Source organism: Notolepis coatsorum (assembly GCF_963971535.1).
Source record: "Notolepis coatsorum genome assembly, chromosome: 2".
NCBI lineage: Eukaryota > Metazoa > Chordata > Actinopteri > Aulopiformes > Paralepididae > Notolepis > Notolepis coatsorum.
Window position 1 is genome coordinate 214,057,122 of NC_140166.1, and position 25,072 is coordinate 214,082,193.

General features: G+C 43.1%; 1 protein-coding gene across 1 annotated transcript; it reads left to right on the plus strand.

Moving 5' to 3' along the window:
* The first annotated feature begins 4,728 nt into the window (after positions 1 to 4,728).
* On the plus strand, positions 4,729 to 24,818 carry LOC311222955 (receptor expression-enhancing protein 5-like). The gene is made up of 5 exons (XM_084307627.1): positions 4,729 to 4,847; positions 8,890 to 8,998; positions 10,218 to 10,356; positions 14,157 to 14,325; positions 24,537 to 24,818. The coding sequence occupies exons 1-5, from the start codon at positions 4,730 to 4,732 to the stop codon at positions 24,590 to 24,592; spliced, it is 591 nt and encodes a 196-aa protein (XP_084163753.1). The 5' UTR covers position 4,729; the 3' UTR covers positions 24,593 to 24,818.
* Positions 24,819 to 25,072: the final 254 nt, after the last annotated feature.

Genomic DNA, 25,072 nt, shown 5'->3' on the forward strand with positions numbered 1-25,072 from the left:
TCACAGGGTGAAGCTGGGTGTGTTGACTAGGCTCTCGCAGGGTGAAGCTGGGTGTGTTGACTAGGCTCTCACAGGGTGAAGCTGGGTGTGTTGACTAGGCTCTCACAGGGTGAAGCTGGGTGCGTTGACTAGGCTCTCGCTCACAGGGCGAAGCTGGGTGTGTTGACTAGGCTCTCACAGGGTGAAGCTGGGTGTGTTGACTAGGCTCTCACAGGGTGAAGCTGGGTGTGTTGACTAGGCTCTCACAGGGTGAAGCTGGGTGTGTTGACTAGGCTCTCGCAGGGTGAAGCTGGGTGTGTTGACTAGGCTCTCACAGGGTGAAGCTGGGTGTGTTGACTAGGCTCTCACAGGGTGAAGCTGGGTGTGTTGACTAGGCTCTCACAGGGTGAAGCTGGGTGTGTTGACTAGGCTCTCACAGGGTGAAGCTGGGTGTGTTGACTAGGCTCTCACAGGGCGAAGCTGGGTGTGTTGACTAGGCTCTCGCAGGGCGAAGCTGGGTGCGTTGACTAGGCTCTCACAGGGTGAAGCTGGGTGCGTTGACTAGGCTCTCGCTCACAGGGCGAAGCTGGGTGCGTTGACTAGGCGCAAGAACGAGTTGGATGCGCTGTTCGACGGACTCGTAAGACGTAGACGTGGGAATAGTGAACAAGCAATTTCAAGCCTTTGGTGTTTTGATGAATGAATTTGAGAAAATGCATCAATCTGTTCAAGCAGTTATCTGATGGTGAACAAGAGGGTGATGAACATGACTGGTATAAACTGTAAACCAACGGTTCATCAATTCAATACATTTATGGATGATGTCCGAAACAGAATAAAACCTGATTAATAGTGAAACTGTTAATAGCCTCCAATGCTTATTAGTGCGTGTGAACGTTTGCATGTTTCAACCACCTCCTGTGACAGTGGGGGTCGCGCCTCTCTGACACCGTTATTTCGGGGGTCGCGGCCTGAAAACATTGGGAACCCCTGCTGTAGAGGACAAGATCACTGAGGACATGTTATTCAGCATCATGAAGAACCATATCATAGGAACAATGTGTTTGAACTGTATTATGGAACAATGTGTTTGATCCCTTGGTCCTGAGGACGAGGGAAGATCAAAGAGGTCCCTAAGTGATGATGTCATAGGAAGAGGGAAGATCAAAGAGGTCCCTAAGTGATGATGTCATAGTGTTTCGTCACAGTGGGTCGATCAGGGCGGGACTTGATTGATTGATTGATTGAAAATGTTATTAACAGATTGCAGAATGGGTACAATACAGTACGGCTCAATACACACAATTGTTAAGGGGATGCAGACCAGAGAAAGACTTTCGTCTTAACAATGGGGTGAGGGGGTTTGTGTGGAGAGGTGTGTGTGTGTGTGTGTGTGTGTTCTTTGTGTTCTTGGCAGGCTTGATGTTCCTGAGAAGGGTTGAGGTCTTTATTCATAACTGGTTTCAACAAACTCTTCAGTTGTTCCCAATTCCTCCTACGCGTCATCAGCCACGACGTTCTGAAAGAGAGGGAACAAATAAACACCATCAACACCGAAAACACTGCCAGCATCCTCCACTCACTCACTCACTCACTCACTCACTCACTTTATCTCATGCGTGGTCTGAGTCTCCCTGAGTCACTTACTTTGAGCTGGTGTGTGACAGGAGCAGGGGTGGAAAGTACTTGAGTAATTGTACTTTGTTACAATACTTATACCGTTTTTAGGGGATTTGTACTTTACTCAAGTATTATTAGGTTTGTATACTTGTACTTTTACTCAATTACAATTCAGAGAAAAAAAAACATACTTTTTACTCCTTACATTTAAAATGCAGACCTACAAAGTACAAATCTCGCAGGTCCAACTATTTTAATTAGTATATTTGTTTCTCTGGTCGAACAAAAAGTTAACGTTATTAATCCTGCGTCCGCACTTTATTTAAAAACAGCCAATAAAATCCCCACCAATGGAAAATGAAACCCGCCCATACCCATGCTGATTGGTCCTCGTGCAAGACTAAAAAGCGGGGATCTTTGATTATACAATGACATGCACATTTCTTGATTCTGATTGGCTGAAACAGTCAACTTACACGTGGGTATTTTCATAACCCAACGCTCTTGGTCCCAGGACCCGCCCACAACCGCATCACTATCAATGCGCCGTTCGTGGTTTTAGGAATGAAAGCAAGATGGCGGACAAGCCGGACAGGAAACATTACGAAAGGATAATGGTGATAGGGTCATAAAGACTAAATTAAAAAACGATTCTGTCACAGCGAATGTCTTAGTTTCTTAAACAATGTTGGATGATGTAATTGATGGGTCATGAGTCATTGTGGAACAAAATAAAAATCGTGCGAATTGATTGATTGATTGATTAATTGCACATTTTATTTTTACCTACTTTCTATAGAAGCAGCTGGGAGGTGCGCTGTTTTAAGTGAGCGTGGACTATTTAATTGATTGATTGCTAATTTTATTACTGTCCGCCTTGTTTCCAACTGGTTAAGTTTAGGCCCTCTTTCGAAGTTGGTTAAGGTTAGAGTTCGTCTTTAGAGCAGGGCGAAAGGGTTAACCGTTTGGTAGTGTCGCAGTGAAAGGGTTAACCGTTTGGTAGTGTGGCAGTGAAAGGGTTAAGAACGGTGAGAGCACTTCTGCTCTTTTCCAAATTCTGTGATTCTATCGTTCATTTACCGGAATAAAAAAAAACATTTCCTAGAAGCTGGACCCAGGTTAAAGGGATACTGCACCAAAAAACAACCAATGCTGCTTTGAGAGACCCCCCCCCTGGACTCACCCATCCCCCTCGCTGAGCCACCCAGTTGCCGACACGTCTGTTGAGGAATGCAGTCATGGCACTGCGGACTCGCTCCTTCAGCTCCGGGGCGTTCCTCTTGACGTAGAGGCCCAGGGCGAAGGAGGCTCTGATCAGGTGCATCTCTGGAGCCAACGCAGCATCCTGGGGCGAGGTCGTCCGGCACAGGGCCTCCACGCTCTGGCTGAACACGTCTGACACGGCCTGTGAATGAATCTACATTTACATTTAGTCATTTAGCTGCCGCTTTTATCCAAAGCGAGTTACAAGTTATGTACGACAAATCATCAGGAAGGGCACAACTCTATCAGCTGAGGCTACGTTTAGACAAGCGTTTTGTGAACAGAAACCGCAAAAGTCGTCTTGCAGTTTCACTTTTAATTTTGCGTTTAGACGAGCGTTTTGTGGTGGAATTCTCTGTGCAGACGAGGCTGTAACGACGGAGCACCGCTGTCACACGATTGGCGCATATGTCACATGACGTGCTGTGAAGACCCGCCCTACTCTGCCTCTGATTCGCAGACTGTGGATGGGGAATGTGATTGGACCAAAGCAGAGTCACTCACAGACAGTGGGTCCACTCACGCCGCGGGACAGATTCTTGTGTATTTAACCCTTTCACTGCCACACGACAGCCGGTTGTGTGATAGTAAAGGGTTAACCTTCTGTCGTGTGGCAGTGAAAGGGTTAAAAGTACTGCTATAACGCTACGTTCAGAACACAGAACGGCGCGGGCCAGTCGAGGCACCTGCTGGCCCTGTAATTGGAATGAGTACACTTTAAATCCTTTAACGAGGATCCATTGGAAAATGCTGAAATATAAGATTTCTGATCCACTGTGCCCCGGTCTCCCCTACTGTTCTGTAAAAGTCTTGACTAGTTGTTGTCATGCAAACTCAATAAACTCAATAAGATGTGGCAGGCAGAAACAGTTTAATGAGTAATCAATCAGGGGTCAATATCAGAATATCAGTCCATGTGCAAACAAATCCAATAAGGGAGCAGGCAGGAGGAGAAGTCCGGAATCCAAAATCCACCCGTTGTGGCCGTCGTTCTGTACGGGAACCTACTACCCTGTTGTAGGTCGACCTGTGACGTTACTGTTCAAACAAACCGGCAACGCCTCACGTTCACAGTATGTTCCAAGAGAGAGAGATAAGGCTGATGACAAAGTCACTGAGTCCTTGTTTGATTCAGGGTTTTATAACCAATTCCCTTCATCATCAGCCCTTCCCTGTTCTCAATGTTAAGCCTACAGCGACCGGTGACGCCATCGGTTCCGCGGCCAAGCAGTGTATCGGTATCATGGTGCTTTCACGGCTGCTGATCTCTCCCCCTCTGTGTTCACGATGACCGCAGTCAAACCAGACATGCAAAACAGCGACTCCAGAACCATAGTGGAATTACTGTACAGCGGGAACATCTTATCTGTACAAAGTGAAAGCCATGCCTCTGCTGCAGCCCAAGTACATACCAGCAGACAGGCCGGCGCTGACACGGGTATATACATGATCTCTGTGTCTCTGCTGTGACGCTATGAGACCATGAGTCCGCTCACAGAAGTAACCTCCGAGATCTAAAGATGTAGCAACACTTGTGCCAAATAATTCTCCTACGAAACCAGAGTAACACGCACACACACACACACACAAACACACACACACACTGAGAGACACACAGAGACACACAGACACTCACACACACATAGAAACTCACTGATGTTGATTAGAACGGGTTTCCAAACAAGTCACATTAATTAACATCCACTCACTCAAATACCCGGTGACCATTGTCTCCTAGGACCAGTTGACCAACTGGCTTGACCAAATGGGCGTGCCCAGACTTATACTGTATGTGGATTCTGAAACTATAAAACATGCCTGTTGGTAGGGACAGAATGTAGCTGTCAGCTTGAAGAGAGGCCCGAATATGTTGGCTCAAATGAATGACCGTTATGAGGCTCTTCTGAACCAGAAGAACTTCGTGACCGACCTGCTGTCGACGCTGGAGCAGAAGACTGGAGTCCAGAAGAAGTATCTCGCTTCAGGTAAATACAAATTATTATTATTATTATTATTATTATTATAAGAGATGACACTGGGACTTGCCTAGGCTAGTTCGCCAACTTAGCACTTGTTGTGACATTCTCCGTTGGCTACAGTAGTTGGCGATCTGGTTAAATTAATAGTGTTCGTTGGGAAACTTGGCAGTTGGTGACCGTGGTCCTATCCGTCTGCTAATATTAGTCTACAGGCGGTTTCAATTCATTTCTGTATGATATCATAATACGCTGCATCGCCGGCTCATTTCATAACCCCCCCGCCATCGAATCCAAGGTTGATTGATTGATTGAAAAACTTTAACAGATTGCAGAATGGGTACAATATACAGTAAGGCTCAATACACACAATTGTTATTTTTAAGGGGACGCAGACCAGAGAAAGACTTTCGTCTTGTTTACATCAGGGTCCCCCATTTTCAATTCATCATAACATACAGATAGACAGTAATACTGTTAGTTACATCCAGACATTTATGACATACCAGATCTACAAATATATACAGTACTGTTTAATAGTACAAGCAACGCCTGTCACATAGACCTGCATGGCGTTGGAAACTCTGATTAGGAGACAGTTTTTAAAAAGAGAGTATATACATTTGAGGGGGAAGAAACTGTACGTTGGAGGGGGTTGGGGGGAGGGGGTTGGGTTTGGACATTTACAGGGGCCAGTTTCGAATTGCAGCATGATTTATTTGACATGTACATGGTGGGTACCTTAGTGGTGTGTAGTGTATCTTGTAGACCGGGCCCTAAACCATCCTAGGTTGTCAAAGTCATATAGGTCATAGAGATTGGCTTCGAAGCTGGTGGATATAAATCACTTTCTATTATGGCCGCATGTATCAACATATTACCGGTGATTTCATCGCTGATTATTCCCCCGGTGCCAACAGCTGGTCTCGGAGCGGGTGTTTTAAATGTTTGAAGTCCTGAAATATCCAGTCGGTGGTGGCTGAGATGGAGGACGACTCTAGGGTCAGGTGACTCCACTCTGCTGCACCCCCTGGGTGTCCCTCACGTCTGGACACCCAGGAGGGGTGTACTGGCTACAAAAAGCAGGCCGGGAATTTGCGGTCAAGCGGCCCCCATTTGTCCGAAATAACATACAATTGAAAATGCATCGAGCTAATCAATCAACGAATCATCAAATAACAAAACACAATCCCGCTAGTTTACTTTTGTGTCAAGTCAATATGCAAAACAATGGGTCTCATTTTCTAATGTTTTTCTTTCATATATTTGTGCATGCAGACGTACGGTACAACATATCTATGCTCTAATTACTTTTTGTGCCGTTTGTTTGTACTCTGTTGTGCAGTGGCACTGGTTGGTCGTCGTCACACACACCTGTTTCCATCCTAGGCTACTGGCATCTCCCTCCTCCAACCTTTCCCTGTCTTTCTCTGCCTCTGGTTCACATGTTTGTTTAAATTGCATGAAACAGACATTAAGACAACATCATTTGGACAGGTGGTTGACACGTGCATCAAATATAATTGAGCATTCATGATAGGGGTGCTCGATATTGGCTTTTTTACCGATACCGATATTCCGATATTGTCCAACTCTTAATTTCCGATACCGATATCAACCGATACCGATATATGCAGGGTTTCCCCCCCCAAAAAAACTGAATAATTTCAGGTAACTAATCATTTCACTGGATATATATATAACAAATATTGTTATTGTTTTTTTTTTTTTTTTTACCGATACCGATATTTTTCGATATCACATTTTACTGCCGATATCGGCCGATAATATCGATCGGCCGATAATATCGGACATCCCTAATTCATGATGAATAGTCCATCTGAACATACTATGCACGTTAGGGATGGGAATCGATGGGTTCCTAATTGTCAGATTCCTGGAATCGCATGCCTCCGTGACTATCGATGCCTCTTATCGATGCCATGTTTTTCCGACAGTTGCGCATTTTAAAACAATAACGTTAGCGCCACGCATGCAGCCATAGCAGACTATTTGATTCCTTGACTAGGAAAAACCTAAATGAAAAACGAATGCTTTCACTGTATAAATATTCTCCCATTTCATCCAATTTAGATGATGACAATCAGACTGAGGCTGCAGCTAGTGGTTCTTCTCGCGCACCTCAGGAAAATCCTTTCACCCTAGCACAGCGGCGTAAAATGACTCAGGAAAAGGTGAACGACTGTCACCGAGCAGTCACAAAATTTGTGGTGTGTAGACAGTGCAGAGGGATGGGAGACTGTCTAATTTCAAGTCTAGGGGGGGGACGTGCTTTTGCGGTCACAGCCCCTGACCTCTGGAACAGCATCCCCATGTCCATTAAATCTGCCCCCTCCATCGAGTCTTTTAAATCGAAACTCAAAACCCACCTATATCGCCTGGCCTTCCCTGACTCACTTTGACTCTTGCCTTGCTTGTTGACATGTTGTTCTGTTTTCCTTTGTCTATCAGTTTTTTTTTCTTTTTCTGTATACTTTTCTTTGTTCTTAGCTATGTGAAGCACTTTGGTTGACAAGTGTCATGTCTAAATGTGCTATATAAATAAATTTGATTGATTGATTGATTGAGGCGGTGTGTTGAAAGAGAACTCTGAACGTTTATTCAGCATGACATTACATTTTGCAGCATAATCTCTCTCTCTCAATACTCAACAACGCCAACACTCTTTGATCGCTCTCTGTGTGATCGTTTATGTACCTGGGATGAAGCGGTGTACCTTTCCTAGCCGAGATGTATTCAGGTTGCCCAAGGTGCTAAGAGCACCAGATTCCCCCTTTCTTTTTCCGTTTTTCTCACATCCCAATGTTAGTTGTTATGCCAATTCCAAATCCCCTTCCTGGTCGCTCCGCACTCTACCCCCTACCATCGGTCTGGGAGGGCAGAGACTATCACATGCTTCCTCCGACACATGTGTAGCCAGCCCACCGCTTCTTTTCACCTGGCAGCGCGGACTCTCACTGGGAGAGTGTAACGTGTGGAAGGTCACACTACCTCTCCTAGATCCTTCCCTTGCTGTGCAGGCGCCCAGACCGAACTGTAGGAGTCGCTGTTTACAACGACCAGGACCCACCCACGCCGGCTTCCCACCCGCTAACACTGCCAATTGTGTTAGTATGGACGGTCGGCCAAGCCGGAGGCACCACAGCCGGATTCGCTTAGTCCGCTGCACTACCCGGCCGCACCAGATTCCCTCTCTCTGTGTTACATCTGTGTTACAATATAGGGAGAGACTGCTGCCACCTATTGGAATTCGATCGGCATTGCAATTTCAAGGTCCCAGAATGAGGCACAGATGTCCGTGTGAGTGTTTAGAATAGGAACATCGAAAAAATTTAATCTCAACCGCTGGCGAGATAACCCGAGAAATATCGGGTATGGCGGTGAATGAGTTAAGAGGTTAAACAAACACCCAACATTGTGGGAAGTGCACTTACCCTCTGCTCCAAAGTCAGACAAGAAGATGGATACCAATTTCCTGCGTTCAGTAGAAAGCTATCCGCTTCCATTCAATTGTGCTAAACTAGGCTAGCTTGCAGCCAGATAGCTTTCTACTGAACGCAGCCTAATTGAGCAGTATGTGGTATGTTTCACATGCCTGTAGATTATATTTCACATGGTCACTCTATCGGTCTCTGTTTACAGGGTTCATTTTGGACACTGCAAAGTTCTGGAGTTTGGAATGTATATTATACAGGCTTGGGGAAAAAATGGAAATGCTCTATGTTCAAAGTTATAATGGAAGTCTTTTTAATAGTCTTTATTTCTTTACAACCAGTCAAGTTGTCATCATGCTCAACTGTTGGTAGAGCTATAGGTACTTTTTTAATAAATAATAGCTGAAATAACAGTCCCTGCGCCTGTCCCTCTCACTTTTCATGCTAATCCTGTTTCTCTTTCTTCCATTTTCTCTGTCTGTCTGTCTGTCTGTCTGTCTGTCTCTGTCTGTCTGTCTGTCTGTCTGTCTGTCTGTCTGTCTGTCTGTCTGTCTGTCTGTCTCTCTCTCTCTCTCTCCCTCTCTGTCTCTCTCTAGGCATCGTGTCATTTGTTGGATTGTATCTTCTCTTTGGGTCTCTTTGGGTTTGGGTGGGTGCCTCACTCCTTTGCAACCTGATTGGCTTCGTCTATCCAGCCCATTTATCGTAAGTATTAACCGTACCTTTCCTTTTTTTTTTTTTTTGGGGGGGGATTCTAGTATTTACATTTTACGTAACTTTATACTTTTACTCTACTGTATTTTGTTTTCTTTCACTTTTTCTCCTTATTTTTCTATTTTTCTCCCATCCCAATTTCGTGATTCCAATTCTCCCCTCCCCTGTCTTGAACGTTGCTAGACTATGCCTCCCACTGGTCGGCTGTAGTGAGGATAGAAGCAAGCCTTGCATCACGTGTCCCCTCCGGTACACGAGGAGGCAGCCTGTCTCATCTTTTCACCAGACAGCGCGGACTCTCAGTGGCGAGGAGTAACGCGTGGGAGGCTCACGCTGCCCCCGATACTTCCTGTTTCTGCTGTACAGGCATCACACAACCGACCTGTAGGAGTCGCTGTCCACAACGTCCGATCCCCACCCACCGGCTTTCCCACCCTCTAATACTGCCAATTGTGTTAGTGTGAACGACCGGCCAAGCCGGTAGCAACGGCGAGAGCTGGGCTCGATACCAGCATATCCTGCGTTAGTGGCGAGCGCCTTGCCCACTGCGCCACTCAGCCGCCTAACCGCACCTTTCCTACACTTTAAGGAAAGGGTACAAAAAGTAGGAATGTAGAGCATTTGAACACACTTCTAATTCTCACAGACACTAAAAGACTACTCCTTATTGAGACTCCTCCCCTTTGGGTTTGATACTTCTCCTTTCGCTCAGTCCACTTCCGACCTCTTTGTTAAGCAGTTCTCTGTGTCACAATGGACGTTATTTATTTATTTATTTTACACTCTTGTCAAATCAAATGGACCGCGGAAAGAGGAAACTTTTAGTTTTTGTTTTGGTTTTTCAGCCTAATCAGTTGAACAGTGTAGGCCTGTTCACAGCTCTTTGGACCTCGTGTTGAGAGTTGACCGCAAACAGATTCCAAATGCAAATACCACACTTGAAATGAACTCTAGACCATTTATCTGCTCCTTGTAAATAATAACACACACCTGGCCATTGAACAGCTGAGCAACCAATTGTCCAATAACTTTTATTCATATATATAAATGTACTCCAGATGCATCGCATCATGTGTCTTTTTGTCTTGCAACATCAAGGCTCTGGTGTACCGTTGATCATCTGACCGTTAGACATGGTGAACTTGTCCCGTCCTGTGTTATCCAATCGGCATTAACCCGGTGAACTTTATCTGTCCCGTTGTCCACTCAGCATCAAGGCCATTGAGAGCAGCAAGAAGGACGACGACACACAGTGGCTGACGTACTGGGTGGTGTACGGCTGCTTCAGCATCGTGGAGCACTTCTCCGACCTCTTCCTCTTCTGGGTTCCCTTCTACTACGCTGGCAAGGTAAACGGAAGGACTTCATCAACTGTGACGAGGCTAAACGGAGGAGTATAAACACTGTGACGAGGCTAAACGGAGGAGTATAAACACTGTGACGAGGGTCTAAACGGAGGAGTATAAACACTGTGACGAGGCTAAACGGAGGAGTATAAACACTGTGACGAGGGTCTAAACGGAGGAGTATAAACACTGTGACGAGGCTAAACAGGAGTATAAACACTGTGACGAGGCTAAACGGAGGAGTATAAACACTGATGAGGGGCTAAACGGAGGAGTATAAACACTGTGACGAGGCTAAACGGAGGAGTATAAACACTGTGACGAGGCTAAACGGAGGAGTATAAACACCGTGACGAGGCTAAACGGAGGAGTATAAACACTGACGAGGCTAAACGGAGGAGTATAAACACTGTGACGAGGCTAAACGGTGGAGTATAAACACTGTGACGAGGCTAAACGGAGGAGTATAAACACTGTGACGAGGCTAAACGGAGGAGTATAAACACTGTGACGAGGCTAAACGGAGGAGTATAAACACTGACGAGGCTAAACGGAGGAGTATAAACACTGTGACGAGGCTAAACAGAGGAGTATAAACACTGTGACGAGGCTAAACAGAGGAGTATAAACACTGTGACGAGGCTAAACGGAGGAGTATAAACACTGTGACGAGGCTAAACGGAGGAGTATAAACACTGTGACGAGGCTAAACAGGAGTATAAACACTGTGACGAGGCTAAACAGAGGAGTATAAACACTGACGAGGCTAAACGGAGGAGTATAAACTAGGGGTGGGACGATACATCGATCCAGATCAATATATCGATCTATTATCAATAATCAAATAGGATCGATGCAACGTAAAAAGATCGATTCATATTGCGATACTCTTATTTTGAAAATCCGGCGACGTCATATCCGCCCGCGCCCAGTAGTCTGAAACTCTGTGTAGACATTACAGCAGAACAGCGCTACAGAGCGTCTATTTTGCGACCCGATATAAGTCTGTGCAGTTTTTTCCCCGCAATGGGTCAAATGCATCTAACATGCTTTGCATCGTCGCCATTCCTTTATGCCCACGTCGCATGGGCAGACCTAAATTAACGTTACGTTTGCTGCTTAAGCTAACTAAGCTAAGCAGCTAACCGTGAGAGAGAACAGGAGAGAGGAGAGGGGAAGGAGGAGAGGCGGGGGCATTCTACCTTTCTGTGGGGGACTGGGGGAGGGGCATTCTGTGTGTGTGTGTGCGTGTGTTACTGAGGATGGACAGATAATGTTGATATTTAAACATGAATACATAATAAATGTATTCATGATCATCATGCAACATAAAACAATTGTAGGAACAGTTTGGGAGAGGAAGGGGTTTTAGCTTGCGTGTTGTGAGTTCCAAAACATTTTACTTAAAAGTTTAAAGCTCAATATATAAAAACTTGGCACTTTACAGTGAACAGGAGGTCTATTTGTATTAAAAACAATAGATTGTTTTTCATTTAAATGTCTGGAAGAGCTCAAAAATAAAAACGTCAATTGATATTTCCGTTGCCTCTTTTGAGTTGATCTAAATGTGACTGATTGTGTTAAATGGGCACATAATATCGCCTCATATCGATCGCAGGCACCTGAATCGAATCGTATCGTATCGTGGCAGACTTTGTGATATCGGCAAATATCGTATCGTTGTCCAAAGAATCGATATCGTATGGTATCGTGATGAAACTGGTGATTCCCACCCCTAGTATAAACACTGATGATGGACTAAACTGAGGAGTATAAACACTGATGAGGGACTAAACTGAGGAGTATAAACACTGACGAGGCTAAACAGAGGAGTATAAGTCAAGTCAAGTCAAGAGTTTTATTTGTCACGGCATACAAGTATACAATGAAATGTGGGTGGTCTTGCCCGCAACGATGTGCAATACAGTAGTAACAACATATAATGGAATCCAATAAAACAACATTGTGCAATAAACAGTAACATAGTAGGGCATATCGGTATTTGTACATAAGTTATTTACAGAGCATGGAGGACATGCTAGGTCCTTTGGTAGTGCAATACACTGTTACTGTTACTATACTATTTTTAAAGTGACCTTTCCTTAGTGGCCATAAGTGTGGGCGTGTGCAGCATGAGTGTGTGCTTGCTCATGTTAAAGTGGCTGCTAGTGTGTGAGCGTGTACAGTGTGTGTATCGTGTGTGTGTGCTCATGTGTGCTTGAGTGTGGAGAGTTCAGTGTTCAAGGCTCTGATGGCCTGGGGGAAGAAGCTGAGCCGAAGCCTCTCTGTCCTAGTAGCTGGGGTTCGCAGGCGTCTGCCTGACCGCAGCAGCATGAACAGGCTGTTGTTGGGGTGGTGAGGGTCTTTCATTATTCTGCACTGTGATGAGGTGCTAAACAGAGGAGTATAAACACTGACAAGGCTAAACAGGAGTGTAAACACTGGGATGCGAGCGAGTGTCCATGGTATTGTATTTATTATTTTCAAGTCTTTTAGTCTATTTTCATTCTGATTTAATTACCGGACTGTCATTATTGTTATTATTATTTCTGTTATTGTCCTGCGAGTTATTGTTGATTATTACTGTTACTGTATTGTTTGACTTGTTTCATTTAAAAAAAAGAGAAAATAAAAAACATTTGTTCACAAAAAAACAGTGTTACAGAGCTTGATCGGGCTTTTACAGCTAAATGTACTTTTTCTGAAAACCCAAGTAGTAGCCAAGCATACTGTTCCATAGCATACCCCTTCAGTTGATCATGACAAATCCTCTCTTACCTTGACGATTAAAAAGCCTCCATAATTTAGTAAATAGTATCCCCATGGCATGGTGTTGAGCTGTAGCCAGCAAGCGATGCTATCAATATTAGCTAAATAATTAGCGTCACATAGCTGGCCTTTTTCTGAAAACCCAAGCACATATTGTTCCATAGCATACACCTTCAGTTGATCATGACAAATCCTCTCTTACCTTGACGATTAAAAGCCTCCATAATTTAGTAAATAAAGCTGTATCCAGCCAGCTAGCATTGATGCTATTCAAAATGCTATCCACATTATCTAAATAACTAACCAACTAAATACAATAGACAGTGGTATCCTGAGGTAACGTTAAATACAACGTTTGCTAGTCGAAATGACTGGACACACACAGGGACAAGTTAAACATCAATCAATTAATTTATTCCAACAGGTAGTTTGAGCTGCATGTGAGCCGCGGTCTTTCTCTCCTCTCCTTTGGAAACTAATGACGTTACGTTAGCTCGAAAAGCACAGAACCGGCCGACACAAGTTAAGCTGCTAGCAACAGACAATATACAGTAACACTTCCGGTCTGGGGTTTTCAAAATAAAAGAAATGGGAAAGACATTTATTTTGTAAATTTGTGGCATGCACTTATTATCTTGAGACGTTTCGTTTTTACGGAAACCTTAAAACGAAATGAAAACTAAACGGATCAAAATCGTTTAAGTCTGGACAAGGCCTTAATCTACCTTGTTTGTACCATGTGTTTCAATATTAAATCCATATTGATCATGAAGATCCGTCTACGATGCAATTGATGAGTCCAGTTCCACCACAGCACTGAGCGTCCGGCCTCAGTATGGTAGTATGGTAGTAAGGTAGTATGGGAGTGTGTTTAAAACTGAATGTCCAGTGTTTGTGCTTCCTACTGCATGTGACGGTGCACTGAACGGTTAGTATGGATGCTTCTCTCTCTCACTCTCACTCTCACTCTCTCTCTCTCTCTCTCTCTCTCTCTCTCTCTCTCTCTCTCTCTCTCCCCCCCCCCCCCCCCACAGTGTGTGTTCTTGGTGTGGTGTATGGCTCCAGGGTCTTTGAACGGTTCCTCCGTTCTGTACCAACGCGTCGTCCGTCCATTCTTCCTGAAGCACCAGACCGCCATGGACACTGTGGTCACCAACCTGAGCGACAGGGCCAAGAACATGGCAGAGACCGTCACCAAAGAGGGTGAGACACACACACCCATGATTCAAATATGTCATTCAATTTCAAACTCGAAAGGCAACTGAGGTTTCCCTCAATTACGGTCACGTCGAGTTTACATACAGAATTGAGCAAAAAAAAAAAGGCATAAAATCACAGCATATAAAGTCATAACAATAAGACAAATAATTAGAATCAGGAAGCGACGGGGGCGGTGTGTCCCTCCCACGCAGACCCTCGCCACAGAGATCGCGCTGTGCAGGTGAAAAGATGCGAGGGCTGCCTCCTCGAGTACCGGAGGGGACACGTGATGCAAGGCTTTGTCTACATTGCAGCCGGCTTGTGGGAGGCATGGCCAACAACGTTCGAGACAGGGGAGGGTAGAATTGGACAATATACGAAATTGGGGAAGGGAGAAAAATAGAAAATGGGGAGAAAAAGTAGATAAAAAAAAAAAACAATAAGACAAAAATAAATTAAACGCGCCAATGGCCTCGGGGCGCCCCGGTGGCGCACCACGTATATACGTTCTGCGTAACCGCAGCGGCCTGGGTTCGAATCCGGCCCAGGACATGTGCTGCATGTCCTCCCCATCTCTCTCTCTCTCTCCCAATTTCCAAACTGTCCTATCCACAATAAAGCAGAAAATGCCATAAAAATATAGTTAAAAAAAATAGCTGACGAGCAAAACCGCCTATCTGCATTAAAAAAGTGGGGGGAAACCAAATCTGCACTTTGTCGGTATTGTTAACACATAATATAGTAATACAGTATTGGGTATCTTTAAAGAAATTGCATTCTGCAAGAACACTAAAAGTGCATTGTTCTGCCATCGACAACTTGATTGACAAAGGTTGGAAGGTTTGGTTTTAAACTCTGCAACAGAGGGGAGAATCTCAAGCTTTAAGGACTGTTGGAGTTCATTCCATGAGCTAGAGGGGCATCGGAGCAAAATGCAGATTTACCGTGTTCAGAGCAAACTCAGGGGACCTTAACACTTTCTCTGCCACGCTTATATTCATCAATGTTTGATCACTGCCACCAGTCTAAGCCTATGGAGATGTTTACCTTCTTTGCAGGGCTATAACTTTTTAAATTGTATTGCTATATTGACATTACTATGGCCCATTCAACATCGATTATCTATCGTTCAGGATGTAGGAACGTTTTACTTTTTCATTCACACATTCATACAAAAAATACCGTCTAGAATATAAATATGTTTTTATCGTTTTCTGCAGTAAATCCTAGAACGTGAGATATAGGCATAAATGCATATATACATTATCAAATGCCATTTGTTGCCGATACACGCTATATTAAAAATGTCAACTGTACATGGTCCTAAACGTTATGACTGATCATGCGCGGGTGAACGGGGGGGGGGGGGGGGGTCGTTTATAATTCCGTGATCGTCGTTAAATGATTTATGTAGTATGGGTGATATATAGATCAGAGCAGTTTGCATCGCTAATAATAAACAAAAACGCTGAAACTCATGGCAGCCTCCTCTTACCGTTGGGCGATGATACTGGAGCAAACGGATCCCAGTTATGTGATGGGGATCGAGGGGATCCATTTCCGGTTTGTATAATACTAATACACGCCCAAATCATGTCAATTATTGAGTTATGGCAGCGATCGCTACACATGGACGTGTGTCTTGAGTCCCGCAACGATAAGCGAGTGGCCGGACGGATTTCGGAGACTCTCTCTCTATAAGCCCCTGAGAGTGTGCTACATACAGTAAAAAACTTAATTAAGAAGTAAGTAAAATTTAAGTAAAGGAATGTTCAGTCAATATACATATATACAATACAGAGTAAAATGAGTAACAGTGAGGTACAATGCAGAAAGTGTCTAAAGTGAGTAGAGTGAGTGGTAAGGTGAGTGTTTGTTTAAAGTGAGTGTGTACATGTGGATGTGTGTGCAGTGAGTGTAGATGATGGGTTGTTACATAGTGTCATTGTCATTGAGCATCCTGATGGCCTGGGGATAGAACCTCTTTCTGAGTCTCTCTGTACTGGCCATGAGACTCCGGTAGCGCTTGCCTGACCGCAGCAGTTCAAAGAGGCATTTGTTTGGGTGACTAGAGTCTTTGATTATTCTCTTAGCCTTAGCCCTGGAACGCTTGTTATAGATGTCCTGGAGAGTGGGAAGCCCACCTCCAATTGTGCGTTCGGCTGAACGGGCCACTCTCTGTAGTCTACTGCGGTCTTGTACGGTGCTATTCCCAAACCAGGAGGTGATGTTACCAGTCAGGATGCTCTCTATTGTGCACGAGTAGAAGTTCTTGAGGATCTTCTGACTCACTTTGAACTTCCTTAGGCGCCTAAGGAAGTAGAGGTGTTTCCATGCCTTCTTCACTACACTGTCAATGTGTGTGGTCTATGTCAAGTCCTCTGATATGTGGACTCTGAGGTACTTAAAACTGTTCACTCTCTCGACCGGTGCCCCAACGATGCTGGGGGGGTTGTAGTCCCTGGCCCCGACCTCCTAAAGTCCACAATCATCTCTTTCATTTTGCTGATGTTCAGGGAGAGGCTGTTCTCCCGACACCACCGTGCCAGGTGATGTAGTATAAGGAGGTAGCTTACCAATAATGATGTATTAAGGAGGTAGCTTACCAATAATGATGTAGTATAAGGAGGTAGCTTACCAATAATGATGTAGTATAAGGAGGCAGCTTACCAATAAGGGCCTTAAAAATGAACCAGTGTTTGTTGCGCCTCTCCGTCAGAGAGGGCCAACCAACCTTCTCATAAAGGACACAGTGATGAGTGTCGTATCTATCCAGGGGAGGAAACTAACTTTTTGGCTTACCAGCCAACTGGCGAATATATGATTTTTTTTTACCAGCCAAACAGATTTTTTACCAGCCATAAATAAATCGCTAATTGTGATAATTACTTCTTTGTATGTCTTCGTCTAAATTGATTTTCAATCATAGTAATAATCACACCGTGTCTCTACTCTTTAAAATATTTATTACCATAAAACATTAAGTGTCTCTACTCTTCACAATATTAGCATAAAACATATATTAATCACACCGTCTCTACTCTTCAAAATATTAGGATATCACATATTAACATGAAAGAGGGAACTATTCTGGACTGGGTTGGGCTCAACTGGGCAGTGAAAGATGCTGGGTTGGCCTGGTCTAGGTTGGACTGGGTTGGGCTGGACTGGGCTGGGCAGTGAAAGAACCAAGCATTTCACTGTAATCTAATAGCTAAATAAAACAACTTGAACTTGACTTGTTACATTTGCACTCTGGTTGGATGCCAAACGTATTCCGTTGTACTGTACTTGTGCTGTATGATGACAATACATTGGAATCGAATCTCATGTCAACGCTAGGGGTTCAGCAGGTGTATTCTGAATGACGAGTATGACAACATCACCGTTGTGAAGGGCATATGGGCGAGTGGTGATATGGGGGGAAACCCGGTAATAATAAAATGTCACTCGGCTGCATTTAAGCAAAGCCGCTCACTATGTTGAACGCGCGTTATGAGTAGCTTGTTACATGCTAGGTAGCTAGCCGGCTAATGCTGGTTGACTTGAGTGAGTGGTCTGTCCACTTCCCCTAGATGGGCGGCATCTTCTAGAAAACGAGTGTTCATTGGAGGAGCTTAGAGCGCAACGATGATGTTCATTGGTTATGGATTATTATGAGGCGCAAATGGGAGGAATCATAAGGGGGGGAGTCAGAGTTCGGCTTGTGCCAGTGAGCGAATAGGCAGATTGCAGAATGATTTTTTTGTTTTGTTTACTACTCGCCAGTGTGGCGAGTGCTCTCCATGAATCACTCGCCAAACATAAAGAATACTCGCATTTGGCGAGAAAAATTGCCTAATTTCCTCCCCTGTATCTATCACCAGTGATTAATCTGAATCATAGTCCAGGACTGCTAAAAAGAGGCTGCACTCTTGAGGACATCTTATGGGTACAGAAGCAGGCTGCTATTGAATCCACCGGTCACTTCCTCTTCCATTCACTGCAGGTCATTAGTGCTAACTGGGCTCCTGGACTCGAATCCGTGCACCTGCTGCCAAGTGCAGTAATTCACATTACGTTTTTTTTTTCTGCACTCAAGAAGATTAACTAAACAAAAGAAAAAGATGCAAATTGTGCAAAAGAAAATCCTTAGTGTACTGGAAGAGAGGAAATTGAGTGACAATACATTTTAATCTAATCTAATTCAGCTTTGAATGCTGACAATGCTCACATTCAAAGCTGTATTAGATTAGATTAAAATGTATTGTCATTGTTCAGCACAAGTACAGTACAATGCAAATACGTTTGGCATCTAACCAGAGTGCACATAAAGTACAATGTACAGGTGATTAAACCGGATATAAAATATATAAATGAGTACTGAGTAATAATGCTAATCACATGTATGTACAGTGGTATAGTATTATTATGTACAGTGATACAGGTATAAAGACACTATGGTAGTAAGTCATACCGGCCAGCGGTATAACTAGTAAGAGTAGGTAAGGGATATATATAGATATAGTATCTACAGGTATGTAAAGAGGATTATCTGCAGGTATAGACAGACAGATGTGGATAAATATATATACTGTAAATATAATAATATATACAGTATATACAGCATTATTGTACATGCGATCATACAGAGTTATATGCAGGTGTATAAACGGGTATATAGAAAGGATTATAATGCTGGTATATTTATTAATTAACTAATCATTATATAATATATAATTAACTAGACCAACCCCCCCCCCCCCCTCATGTGCTTATTCCAGGTGAGTAGATACAGGACGCTTATCTGACAATATGAGTATCAACTGTGTAGTGGCCGAGGGAGAGCTTGTGAAACATTCACCTTTAAAACTCTGTGACTGCCACACTGTTTTTCCATCTTTACTCCCTGGAGCCAGCTTTTTTGACAATTTTCACGATGTTTGCAGACCCATCTTATATTCTATATTATAGCTATGGAGACAATAATATGGCTGATTTGACAGGAAAAAAAACAGTTTATTTCTACATGCCTTCGTTCGTGCACTATCCCATACTAAAAAATCATCCTGTTTCAAAATAACACGTTTCATTTTATGGAACACGAGATATGACGTGTTTTGTGCAGCATACGCATATTCGTGCGGGTTGCTCGCCTCAAAAATCTATATTATTTCCAGGTCAAAGGTAAACACGACCATATATGGAATGTTTCTGTTCACGGGGCCACCAGGGGGGGGGGGGTCTTTTTCCGACGCTGGGATAATTACAAAGGCATGTTTTATGATGGGGTTCGGTAAAATAAACGTTACCTTTGTCATCGTCATAATTATCTCCAATAGTTCGCTCTAGGCGATCGCTATTGCCGAACGTTAGCTGGCTGTAGTCTGGGGTGCTCGCAACTCGCGACAGATGATGTTGCCTCCTCTGCGGTTTGACTATAGTATTTTTATGATTTACCAGAGGTGCCGAGTCCGGTGTAGTCTGGTGAAAACCCATGTTATCATCCATAAGTGTTATCGTTTTATCCTCTTCATAATAGTCTCAAGTCGCGATCGCGATCGCCATAGCCATACTATTGTCTCCATAGCTCTACTCACTGCTGCTCGCTCCCTAGTGCTTTGAGTGCTCTCGGCTGCAGCGTGGGGAGGCCCCACACTAAACTAGCCACCTGTCGGGATTCAATCGTTATTTCAATTCTAACATACACGGAGGTCCCTAGAACACACACTAAGGTCCGCGTGACTGTTTAGAATAATAATAATAGGGCGGTCAGGTGGCGTAACGGAGATTGCGTTCGTCACCAAACCCCGGAGCGGCTAGATTCGCCTGTTCGAATCCAGCTCACAGCTCCGGGGTTGTCACCAGCTTGGCTGGCCGTTCACACTAATACAATTGGCTGTATCAGAGGGTGGGAGAAGCTGACGGGGTGGGTCCGGGTCGTTGTAAACAGCGACTCCTACAGTTCGGTCGGGGCGCCTGCTAAGCGCGGATAGGACTTGAGTGGGATAGTGTGATCCTTCCACACGCTACGCCCTCTCAATGAGAATCCGCGCTGCCAGGTGAAAAGAAGCGGTTGATTGGCTGGACGTGTGTCGGAGGAAGCATGTGATAGCCTCCACTCTCCCAGACCGACTGTGGGGGGTAAGTGCGCAGCGACCAGGAAGGGGATTGGGAATTGGCATAACGACTAACATTGGGATGGGAGAAAAATGGAGGGGGAAAAAGATCAATAAAAAAATAATTAATAATAATAATAATAATAATAATAATAATAATAATAATAATAATAATAATAATAATAATAATAATAATAATAATAATAATAATAATAATAATAATAATAATAATAATAATAATAATAATAATAATAATAATAATAATAATAATAATAATAATAATAATAATAATAATAATAATAATAATAATAATAATAATAATAATAATAATAATAATAATAATAATAATAATAATAATAATAAAAAAGGAAAAACGTAAGAAAAACAAGATATCTCGTTTTTGGCGCACAATGAGTTAACATTCACTTTAGACACGTTAAACTTTTTTTTTTACCTACTTTTTCTCCTCCTTTTTCTGTGATTTTTCTCTCATCCCAATTTCCTCTCGTACCAATTCTCCCTCCCCTGTCCTGATCGTTGCTCACATGTGCCCCCCACTGGCCGGTCGTAGGGAGGGTAGAAGCTAGGGGTGGAACGATACGCATTCGAACCGTGTACCGTACGGTACGACCCCCATGGTTCGGGGCGTCTGTGTATCGTACGGTTAAGATGATGCGCAAATAAAAAAAAAAAAATGGCGGAGCCGGGAGAGGTGAGCGCTGGCTGCAGCAGTAGCAGCAGCACTGGAGGTGCTAGTCAGTTTGTGTAAAAATGGCAAGCACAATATAAATCAATCTTCATTACGACTTTAAAAACATAGCCATTAACATTACATAGGCCTACACACATCTTGCCATAGCGTTAGCAGTTTGTACAACACAACGCACGTTGAACTATGGTAGCCCGCCAGCTAATACAGTCAATGCAATGTTATCGTAGCTACTAGCTAGCAGAGGAGAAAATGGGAGTCTGAGAGGCGGGGTGTTTAAAGACAATGATAGGCGTTTATTCAACATCCAAGAAGGCTAACATACAACTGTGTTTTACTAACTCCAACCGGGACTATTGCCGCTTTTCCACTGCATGTTGATGTTATGAACTCCTCCTAACGTTACCGGAGCTGATAACGTTGACTGAGCTGAAGGTCCGTGACACTAAAATGTCCGTGCGGACCCACCAACCCATAGATGGTTCCAACTCACCGAATTACGTTAATCCACCACAGTTGCACTCAATATTTAAATAATGTTAGTCTAAAGAAATGTAGACAGATAATGTACGTATTTAAAAAATAGAATGAACAGAGCAGTGTTGTTTTGAAACAGTACAGTGTGTGTGTGTTAGTTTGATGTATGCTGCAATTTATATTGATGGCCTTCTAATTTGTTTATTTATTTATTTTAAATAACAGTGACACTTTTCCCTTTGATAAGAAATCCAGCCATATTCCTTTCATTGTATTTCAAATACTGCACTTTAATTTCAAGCCGAAAACGAATCTTCCCATTAAGAACTGACAATCAGGGAATTTAAACATTGTTGACATTGTTTTTTTGTGTTTATATTAAAGAAAGGAAAGTCTAGTGCTGGCTGAGCATATTGTTTGTTTGCACTAAGTTAATACTTTGACAAATGTAGCCTATATTTTCAGTCAGTTCGGTCTTTGTGTGCCAAACATTATTTAAGGCTGTAAACACTGTAACACTGTAAACCTTTTTTTTTAATAAATGAGAAGCATGTTTAGATTTTGAGTGTTAAATTTTTTTTATATAAAAAAACAACGTATATCGAACCAAACCGAAAACCGTGACCCCAAAACCGTGATACGAACCGAACCGTCCATTTTGTGAGCCGTTCCACCCCTAGTAGAAGCCCATCACATGTCCCCTCCGATACATGTGGAGGCAGCCAGCCACTTCTTTTTCACCTGCCAGCGCGGACTCTCATTGGCGAGGTGTAACGTGTGGGAGGCTCACACTGCCCCCGCCATCTCCTGTCTTTGCTGTGCAGGCGCCCTGACCGACCTGTAGGAGTCGCTGTTTACAACAACCAGATTACCACCCATCGACTTTCCCTCCCGCTGACTGCCAATTGAGTCAGTATGACGGCCGGCCCAAGCCGGAGGCAACGCTGACAGCCGGATTCGAGACCGGTGTCTCTTGCGTTGGTAACGAGCGCAATGTCCGCTGCGCCACCCAGCCGCCAACTTTAAACACTTTTTAACACTAGACCATATTTTATTTTATATTTATTACTAAAGGATTTGCACTACTGTACCTCTACCTAATTTTTGCATTTTGTACATTTTAGTTTTGTATATTGTATATTTTGTATAGTGTTTGGTCCTTATTCTTTAACGTTTACTGTATGAAGCACTCAGTCATACAGAACCAAGCATTTCACTATAATGTACCATAATGTGACAAATGACAACAACTTGAAACTTGAACTTGAAACTCATCTTTTTTCATTAATTGTAAACATGTACAAACATTCAGTCATACCAGTTCATATATCAAGAAAAATAAATGTAATTTTGGTTATTTATTTAATTTAATAAACATACATTTGAATAAAGCAAGCATATCGGTCAACTCCCATGATAAGAGTATTGCCATGTGGAGAAAGAAATATTATAATTAGACATTTTCGTTTTCTAAGCAGATATATACTACATATATAAACTGGGCTATTGAGGTGATGAAATCACTGCGCTCGGGCAGCAGTGGTGTGGCAAAAAATAGTTCTGAGTATATATCTACTTAGAAAACGAAAATGTCTAATTATAAAATTTAAAAAAATTCCCACGTGGTAAATACACAGGTCAAAACATGTTTACAGGAACGTTTTGGAGTGTATTTCGTGACTGTTGGGAACTAGGCTACACTGGCACACCTACTTCCAGTGAATGACGCTAAGCTAGGTTAACGTGCGGCTGTTCCCTAAGCCTAATGCATGCACAGAGAAGAAAAGGGTATGTATCAGCTTGTCTAACTCTAGGGTAGATGGCAAATAAGCAAATTTCCCCAAAAGTTGGCGTGTTCCTTTAACAATTGTGTGTATTGACCCATACTGTATTGTACCCATTCTGTAATCTGTTAATAAAGTTTTCAATCAACAAGATTTAGCTGCTTAACCTTATGTATAATGTATATTCATTGATTCACTCATATACCAAAATACGTTTGAATAGAACATTTTAGCTTTTCGCATCAAATCAAATATGTGTTTAAAATGCGATACATTTTTATTAATTAACTATAAAGTCTTGAATTAAATCGAGTTAGATGACCGAACATGAAAAATTATTAGAGAGAGAGATTCAGGGATGTCTATTCAGCTGACACTGTTGATACGCCCACTACGCAAAGCGTGCGCTCTCTCACACATACACCACTCCGGTCACGTATCCACTCAACTCATAGAAAATACGCCTCAGGCTATTATTAAGTATCGATACTAATACAATGGAGTAGGGCTGTCCCCAACTAAGGATTTGTATAGTCGACTTTGATTGGACAAAATTTTCCGATAGTCGACTGGTAGTAGACTATAAAAAAAAATTTATTAAAAGAAAAATGTGATTTTATAATATCATTCCATTTGGGTTGTGGGGGTGCTTAATGTCTGAAGGCATCGACTGAAGGCTTCTTGTCCTCTGCAAAAGCATGCAATTGGTCCACTGATAGATACATCTTGATATTTGTCTAGTCTAGTGTGTTCATTAGACAGGTGAAATCCTCGCCCATTTTCTTAGGCAGTTAGCCTCTCTGGTATGCGCGCCATTAGTGTTAGCCACGCTTCTAGGCCTCTTTGCTTTAAGAAAGAATGAAAAAAAATATATATATATATATGTATTATAATATTTAAAAAAAAATAGCATTCGACTATGGTTGGCAGTTGACTACGGCTCCTTTCGATCGATTAGTCGACTATTCGACTAATCAGGGTCAGCCCTACAATGGAGTATTGAACCGTTTTTAACAGCTGGGTACCTTTTCTACTATCGGTGTACCATGCAACACTACTCTACAGACATAGTAGCAAACCTTTGAAAGTTGGCCCCCCGTCTGTGAAAGTAACCGTATTTCTGCCCTCTGTTTTCTCTCCCGTCAGCTGCCAATCGGGTCCTCAACCAGGACAAGGAACAGAGAAATGCACGTGAAGGCTAGCGTGTGTGTGTCTGTGTGTCTGTGTCTGTCTGTGTGTGTGTCTGTTATCCCATGATGGTGAATCGATTTCGGGGGCCGTGGGATGAACTGAACTGAACCCATGCAAAATAAAACCGTTGTTTGTTCACTCGTCCCGACACTGGTACCGTCGAGGCGAGAGGACCGCGGTCTCATCCAACACAGCCAGCATTTTCAAGTCCATTTTGTCCGACCTTCTGAAAACAAAGCTTCCTTAAACTCTTAAAAGTCTTTTTTTGGTGGTTGTTTGTTTTGTACCATCTTCATTCTCGTCTATTTATTTGTGAAGGAATAAAACTGGAATCCTGGATAAACTTAAACAGAGTTTGACTGACTTTTTGTTTCAGCCCTACGGTTTCGCACTCATTTCTCTCTCCCTTAACTTCCCTTCACCCCCCCTCCCTTCACTTGGCAAAGTGGGATTTTTTTATTTGGTCTTAAAGTGACTGTGTTATATTTTAA

Excerpts from the sequence above, each read along its gene's own strand:
- LOC311222955 (XM_084307627.1), top strand. The coding sequence starts at position 4,730 with ATGTTGGCTCAAATGAATGACCGTTATGAGGCTCTTCTGAACCAGAAG. Across the intron at positions 8,999-10,217 it reads GTCTATCCAGCCCATTTATC|CATCAAGGCCATTGAGAGCA; the intron begins GTAAGTATTAAC and ends TTGTCCACTCAG. Across the intron at positions 14,326-24,536 it reads AGAGACCGTCACCAAAGAGG|CTGCCAATCGGGTCCTCAAC; the intron begins GTGAGACACACA and ends CTCTCCCGTCAG.